This window comes from Trichoplusia ni, chromosome 7, assembly GCF_003590095.1.
Source record: "Trichoplusia ni isolate ovarian cell line Hi5 chromosome 7, tn1, whole genome shotgun sequence".
NCBI classification, from domain to species: Eukaryota; Metazoa; Arthropoda; class Insecta; order Lepidoptera; family Noctuidae; genus Trichoplusia; species Trichoplusia ni.
In genome coordinates, this window is record NC_039484.1 from 14,915,230 (window position 1) to 14,922,810 (window position 7,581).

Sequence of the window (7,581 nt, forward strand, 5' to 3'; positions counted from 1 at the left end):
GGCCCAATCTGTATATTTACCTGCAGTTTCGTCGTCACAGCCTAACTGTAGTAAGCAGTTCACCCTGAGCTAGTAAGTTTTTTTTTAATAAATAATTGAATGACCAATTTTGAAGAAATATGATGATGTAGCTAGGCGGTAAGGATACTTACCTAAGTAGAAAATATAAATTCGTTGGCTAAAGCATACCGGGTACACTCTTAACAGCTCGGGGACAGGTCTCAAAATTAGCAGCATGCTGGGCATGCACCAGACAATCCGTCTTTCAAAGTTACTGAACTATGCCTCTTAAGGTTTATCCAAAATCAAACTGTGGGTAAATAAAAGAATAGATTTCGAGGATTTATAAAGATTTCGAAGTTTAAAGTTTAGAGTGCAGGTCATATAAAAACAACAGTAAATATTATGAAAACATTTATTTTTTGTTAGGACAAGCCTTTATTTAATTTAGGTATATTTTAATGTATAATAACTGGATATTTTTACTTCATTATTATTAAAACATATGAAACATTTAGAAAAGTGTAAATTACTTTTATTAAATACATCGACTACAACTTTGTGTTCCTATAAAATTAATGCTCACGTTAAAAGTGCTTTTTCAGGAAAGAAGTCGTTATTTTTCATACCTAACGTTTTATATAAAAATGCAAATCTCCAGAAATTGATGACAATTTGGAGTTTGATATAAATACTATTATTATGTTTCTACTATAAAAGTACATACTCATAAAGTTACTTTATATTAGTTTTTAACTTGTTATTATGTCATAACTTAAATTAATCATTGCAAAGTTTGTGAGGGAAATGGAGATGATGCCATCTTGGCTAAATGCTGTCGGCAGTAGGATCATGTAAAGTGTATACAAATAACATTTTCGAGAACTATTTTTTTATGAAGTTTTTCTTCGTATTTGCTGATTCAGCAGCGATATTGGTTGTGTGACCAGAATGATGGTTTGATGATAATGATAGGCCAGAATACAGTTATAGCTGCCCCGGATCCTGCCTACTGAACTACAGACAGTCATGGCGATCATGCCAGTCATGGTGATAGCCATTTAGAACTCTTTCGTATAACAAACAATAGTCCCAACTAACTAACTAACTTAAAAACGTTGGTAACAATGGTTCTACTATCAATAGAGGCGATCAATCAAAAGCGATATTCCATGGGTCTTCATTACGAGAAGAAACTATAAGATATGTGGAGTTGTTCAGTGTAAGCTAGTGATGTTAAATTCCATGCAATCATCGCGTAAGTTTGACCACTCCCTTTCTTATTACGTACAGTTAGACAAACATCGATATTGTGAATTACTACTATGAACAACAATAACCACTAAGTCCATCAAAAAGTAAAGATCTAACACCAATATAAACATTAACACGATATTAAACTGTAATCTGAATTAGCTAGAAAGTATGAAACAATAGTTGGCATAATTAATGCAAAAAATCCTTAATACTGGATAATATTTATTGACACCTATAACCGGGTACACTTAATAGTACAACATCCTAATATTTATAACTATTGACTAACTTCTACAACAGTAAAGTTATATAAATCACACTTAAGTTATATAGTTATAGTGTTGAGAGTCTAGAAAGTAAATTGTGATTTTATTGTAAACTTATCTGTATTAGCAGCAAAAAATAAATAAAAAGCTTAAAGTTATAATAATATTCTTAAGCAGTTTATGGACATTTTATCACAAAATTAGAAAAGCTGTACTTGTGTTGACAAGTAATGAGGAAGATGGTTTTGGCACTGAACATAACATCTATGTAATATGGCATTTGGTACTATAAAGCAACCAACAATAAATCACTTAATCAGTAACAAAGTCAACAACTTATAATATTATATTCCCTTTTGGCTAGAGAAAAAATAAACAAGTAGTATACAAAAATTATTGTTATCAAAATATTAGTAAAAACATGTAAATAGTATTACTAATAAAAAATTTAAACTGCTCCATGTGTGTGATGGTCCTCGAAAGTAGTTATATCTCGTTTGTTACAATAAAGGTTTGCTATGATATAATTTCATATGGTAGTACCTACATTGGGGCACAGGCAATAAACACTAAAAGAGTGCATGTTTGCTTCAATATTACACACTTCTACTTTTTACAATTACAACTGGATAATGTTTTCTTCAGGGATATTCCTACAAGACATGTTTTCATCTAACCGAAGTATAACTATATGTGTGGTACGAATTTCTTGAAAGATCCGGAATGTGATATTATTTGTTTGGGATGTGATGCTGTGATTCATTATCGATGGGTACCAAAACACGGATTTAAGTGTAACCTATACACTTAAATCCGTGTTTACATTCTAAAATATAAAACACAAAAGACAAAAACAGATTTAAAAATTATTATGCTTATCAAATTAATTCATTTATATTCTTCCACATAATCTTTTAAATTATTATTTCTTCTTATCATTATGAATAGATCTATGAAGTTAGCCTGCCAATGGAATAGTTCAGACGCAGGCTATTTGAGTGAATATTCTTTGCCGAACTTGATTTTAGAAGTTCGTTATTGGTCTCAAAATTCATTAAGTAGAAAAATGATAATAATTTGATCCAACATCCCTTGGTTTTGCAAGGGCTAAGACTCAGTCCAAGCACTCAATAATCATTACCATATTCAAGTGCTGCCATTTGACTATTTTTAAAATATATTAGATCAAACTCAGAAACATTACTGTTTTATAAGATTTTTGTTTTTTAAACAAAAACAAAACAGTAGGATTACAAATAAAAACCTATTCAAAGATAATGGACAGTTTTAAAACTTTTTCTTGAATTGTCTATGGTATACAGGCAGGGTATACATAGACATATTTGATTTATCAGATCTCAATGAAGATGTTGCCTTATCGCCTGTAGCGTCCAAGGTAAGCTCCACAGTTCGGGCATTTGTGATGTACATCCATGCAGCTGTCAATGCAGCATGGAATGAGGCAGCATCCAAATACACATCTGCAAAAGAGCATTGTCATGATTTCATATATTTTGTTTGGCAATAGTTCTAAAAAATTTTACCTTTTTGGACCAATGATTTTATAGATATCCTATCCTTTCTTTTACTAATTATGGGTGTAGATGTGGTACTTACCCCAATAGAAAGATGATGGCTCCGGAAATGTAAGCAATAAGTCCGGGCTTTGTCTTGGTAGCTGAATTTATTTCAGCATGGCAACTCGGGCATATCATGTGTGTTGGGTGCGGACCTACTGGCACTACCGTAGTTACTATTGACGGTCCAGAAGCTATAACAAATATATTGGTTTGTAACTTGTTTCATCTTGTGCAGGAGAAACAGTAAATTATGGGCTATAACTAGTTTCGTACAAGTTGGTATTGAAGTTTTATGCATGCCTCAGGCTATCATGTTTGGCTCAAACATTTATTTCTTATTTATGCACATTTACAAGAATTGTAGTCATAAATACATATGATTCATCTGAACTGTAACAACTATTTTAAGTTACCAAAGCTTAACTATAACCACACTTTGACCTTCATAGTAATACAAGTATTATAATAAAATATTCTCAAACAGCCCACAGTTTACAGAATGAGCAAGGAGTATAATATGAGCTAATATTGTAGAACCAAAATGTTGTAAGTGACATTGAGTATTAGGTCAAGGCTGAGGCATTGGTTACACCTTATGGCTGTTGGCTTGAGATGACATTATACATCGGACATATTCAAATTTATGTAAATACATTCATAATAATATGTATTAGTTTTTGTGGAATTTGTGATTTTATAATTATAAAAATGCTGAATAGTTAATCTGTTCCTTTGATTCTATGATACAGACAATGCCATCTGTAATAATAAATGCCTTTATTGTTCTATTGAATTAAGTACTCATATTTCATATCTAAGGGTAAATATATCTTGTACATAAACTTAAGTTAAATTGGATTAACGCAATTAAGACTAGCATTTGATGGGGCAGTAATCCAATTAGGTATGTTAAATGACACACAATACTTAGTAATTACAATTTTAACAGAATAATGATAGCTTCTGGCATCTTACATGGAGGATACTGTGGAGTGTAAGGGCTCGAGGGTCCAACGCCTCCGACTGCCTGGGAGTAGCTCGGTGGCGCAGCTGGCGGGGGCTGCGTAGTCTGAGCGTTACCCCAGCCATATGGAGGAGGATTCCACCCCTTGTCCATTGTGCTATCTGTGAAAAGTCGAGTAAACAGTTATTTTTCAGGCCGCTGGATGTTCCCATACGGTTACTATGATGCAATGCAATCTTGAAGCTATTTTTAGGTATGACTCCACCAACCTATATTTCGCACAAGTACCGCGGCGAAAGCTTTTCAATATATTTTTATGATCAAAATTAACACTGCACGAATCACCAACACCCCGAGTAAAAATCAATACGGTCACTTTTGAATGAAAATGGAGGTTCTAATTTTTTTAATTCTTGTTATTGGGTAATATCAACAAGTAACAGCTCTTGTTACAGTGTTGACTGACACAAGTTACAAACACCGTTGTCTATTGTATTGAATAGCCTCGAATCCCACCTTATAATTAATTCTAAAACTTTTTACAATTAAGATGCTTCGTTTCAGAAAATACTTATAAAAATTTGTTAAAAATCATAACACTAAATTGAAATTGAAATTAATTGAGACAGCTGGATCGAAAGATTTGTATATTGAAGTTACCGTTGGATTCATGAAGTTAACTACTCCTATCGCCGTTAATCTGTTGTTATGATATATATTTTATCTTTTTATCTCAGCTTGCTTTATCTTGTCTAAGACAAGGTTATCAAAAACAAGAAATATAGTACTTATGCGTAATAAGACTAACTCACGTTGAAAACTAACGTTCTTCTAGTTTTGAGCCCTCAAAATTCAAATTTCATAAAAAATATATTTTTCCTTTTAGTCTGTGCTGAGTACCATAAGTTATAGACTTGCGTCAAAAGTGGTTGTTTGTTCCATTCCTTAGGTTCCATTCTATTTGCAGAATGAGAAAAAAAAGGATTGTGAATGAGTGAGCAGAGTGAGTGCATTGAAATTGGTCTCAGTCAGTCCCTGTCCAACCAGTCGCAACTCCCTTTTTCTACCAACAGGATAGCAAATAATAGGGAAAGGTTGATACATATATATTTTTTTAACAAACATTGGGTACTGTTTTCGTGCGATACCTTTACTGCAATAATCATAATTATTGTATTCCAAATAATATGTGTATGATAGTGTTGTTTTGACATCTTGTGTGTGACCTCTTTTATTTTCATTGGTAGGTACATAAGTCTACAGCGAAATGTCGTCACCACGCCCGAAATCTCCTCGAACTCCTGTACTGCCCAAAAAGGAGGACAAAGAGGAATCTTTCTGGGATAAAATTGGAACAATTGGTCGCAAGAAGCGCATAAAAGAAGGCAAGTATTGTGTTATTCTCTTGCGACAAAAACATCTGTTCTTGAGAGATTTCCTGTGTGGGTAGATGTAGAGTATTCAACGAAATTACGTTTTTTAATATTTAAATTGGTGAAACAACTTGTAAAATCATCAATTTAATAAGTGGTTCCTTGTATGTGGACAAACAATACACACACAAATGTTTAATATTTGTACTTTTTTGTTTATGTAGTGCAAGATGTTCAAGCTGAAGGAAAATATGCCATTGACTCTCCTGGTAGTCCTACAGCTCCAGAAATACCTCCCGAAGAGTACAGTTTACGTAAGTAATTGCCTACACTAGAGACCATGAGAGCCATGTATGACTCATGTATTACTAACTGCTTTAAATAGCTATTATTGTTTAACTCTATCCTTATTTCGTCACAAACAAGTTTTGTGTGCATTAATTATTAAGGTTTATCAAACTATCCTGTTAGTGTTTATTAAAAAAAAAAACTAATTTTATATTTTTAGATGATAATGAAGAACGTGCCATAATTGAGCCTCGGTCACTGGAGGATCCCCGAGTGAAAGAACTTGTTCAAGTCTTGATTGATTGGATCAATGATGCTCTAGCCACACAAAGAATAATCGTGAAAGATATCAGTGAAGATTTGTATGATGGCCAAGTACTTCAAAAACTCCTTGAGATGTTGACAGAAACCAAATTGGATGTACCGGAAGTGACACAGTCGGAGGAGGGCCAGCGGCAAAAGCTTACTATTGTACTGAGAGCTGTCAATAGGGTATGAAGACTTGTGATATTGTTTGGTACTTTTCTAAAGCCTTTCAGTAGGCATGATTTTAGGACTAACTGAGATTTTTTGGTTTTATTATTTTCCTTATTTTGTCCTTTCTAGGTTCTATATGGTACAGCCAAACCTGTCCCCAAGTGGAGTGTGGATTCCATACATTCAAAGAATGTAGTATCCATATTGCACTTGCTTGTTGCTCTGGCTCGTCACTTCCGTGCTCCTGTTCGCCTACCTGAGAATGTCAGTGTCAATGTTGTTGTTGTGAAGAAGGACACTCCTAATCAATTATCCCACAGGTAAATATTGTTAATGAAAGGCTTTAATTGTTGTGAATATGTGTGCAGTAAATTATCATGTTTTTATTACTTTCCAGAACATTTATTGAAACTATTACCACCACATATGAAGATTTGGGCATGAAGTGTGAAAGGGATGCCTTTGATGCCTTATTTGACCATGCCCCTGATAAACTGCAGGTGGTGAAGAAATCCTTGATTACCTTTGTGAACAAGCATTTGAGCAAAGTCAATCTTGAAGTCATGGATTTGGACACTCAGTTCCATGACGGTGTATATTTATGTCTTCTGATGGGACTCCTGGAGGGATTCTTTGTGCCATTATACGATTTTCATCTTATTCCTGAAGATTTTGACCAGAAAGTCCATAATGTCTCTTTTGCATTTGAACTGATGCAAGATGTAGGGCTTGCAAAGCCAAAGGCAAGACCTGAAGGTAATAAATGTTTATAGATAGTTTCCTTTCCGTTGAAAAATACCTTTATTTGTTTATTGTGTCTGAAGATAATAACACTAATTTATGTTTCAGATATTGTGAATCTCGACCTGAAATCCACACTTCGGGTGCTGTACAATCTGTTTACAAAGTACAAGAGTTTGGCCTAAATTAAATAAATTATTGTTCTTTAATTATATAACTTGTCGACTTACAACGACAAATAACAAATCTGTGTTCGTGTCCAGCCTTAAACAATAATGATCTTAACATAAAGATAGATTATTAACAATAAGTAATGTATGATGGTGCTTTATCTTGACTAAGTATAGTAAAATAAATTAATTTACTAACAATCCTGTTGGTTTTATTTCCTTGTTTTACCTCTATCTTATAATAAGTACAAATACTACTTATATACCCTAGAAGTTGATTCAGTCTGCAGACATGAATCAATCAGCTACTCTTAGGTAAAAAAGAAATGGGTTTGACGATTAAAGTATAGATTATATACACTTTATCCATGTTGCAAATTGTAATGTAAAAATTGTAACGTAATTGACTCACCAGAATTGTGATAGAGTCGATAATTCGATATCCAAGGTCATAGACGTAAATAT

The 7,581-nt window shown here is 33.3% G+C and overlaps 2 protein-coding genes across 3 annotated transcripts; one reads left to right on the forward strand and one right to left on the reverse strand.

Annotated features, from left to right (window-relative positions):
• Positions 1-519: 519 nt before the first annotated feature.
• Positions 520-4,613, reverse strand: LOC113495541 (lipopolysaccharide-induced tumor necrosis factor-alpha factor homolog). Its single transcript, XM_026874295.1, has 4 exons — positions 4,337-4,613; positions 4,079-4,228; positions 3,141-3,294; positions 520-3,004 (listed from the first exon to the last, which is right to left on the reverse strand). The coding sequence occupies exons 2-4, from the start codon at positions 4,218-4,220 to the stop codon at positions 2,899-2,901; spliced, it is 402 nt and encodes a 133-aa protein (XP_026730096.1). The 5' UTR covers positions 4,221-4,228; positions 4,337-4,613; the 3' UTR covers positions 520-2,898.
• Positions 4,614-5,069: 456 nt separating this feature from the next.
• On the forward strand, positions 5,070-7,317 carry LOC113495957 (beta-parvin). 2 transcript variants are annotated; one of them, XM_026874963.1, is made up of 7 exons: positions 5,070-5,161; positions 5,315-5,452; positions 5,665-5,754; positions 5,949-6,220; positions 6,335-6,525; positions 6,603-6,961; positions 7,055-7,317. In XM_026874963.1, the coding sequence occupies exons 2-7, from the start codon at positions 5,335-5,337 to the stop codon at positions 7,129-7,131; spliced, it is 1,107 nt and encodes a 368-aa protein (XP_026730764.1). In that variant the 5' UTR covers positions 5,070-5,161; positions 5,315-5,334; the 3' UTR covers positions 7,132-7,317. The 2 variants fall into 2 exon arrangements, with proteins under 2 accessions (XP_026730764.1, XP_026730765.1); XM_026874964.1 differs by having other exon boundaries at positions 5,092-5,195.
• The last annotated feature ends 264 nt before the right edge of the window (positions 7,318-7,581 follow it).

What these genes read in the sequence shown, in the direction of transcription:
- LOC113495541 (XM_026874295.1), bottom strand. Translation starts at nt 4,220, where the DNA reads ATGGACAAGGGGTGGAATCCTCCTCCATATGGCTGGGGTAACGCTCAG. An exon ending in CACTCCACAGTATCCTCCAT is followed by an intron (nt 3,295 to 4,078) that starts GTAAGATGCCAG and finishes TATTTGTTATAG; the next exon opens with CTTCTGGACCGTCAATAGTA. An exon ending in GCCATCATCTTTCTATTGGG is followed by an intron (nt 3,005 to 3,140) that starts GTAAGTACCACA and finishes GCTCTTTTGCAG; the next exon opens with ATGTGTATTTGGATGCTGCC.
- LOC113495957 (XM_026874963.1), top strand. Translation starts at nt 5,335, where the DNA reads ATGTCGTCACCACGCCCGAAATCTCCTCGAACTCCTGTACTGCCCAAA. An exon ending in TCCCGAAGAGTACAGTTTAC is followed by an intron (nt 5,755 to 5,948) that starts GTAAGTAATTGC and finishes TTATATTTTTAG; the next exon opens with ATGATAATGAAGAACGTGCC. An exon ending in CCTAATCAATTATCCCACAG is followed by an intron (nt 6,526 to 6,602) that starts GTAAATATTGTT and finishes ATTACTTTCCAG; the next exon opens with AACATTTATTGAAACTATTA.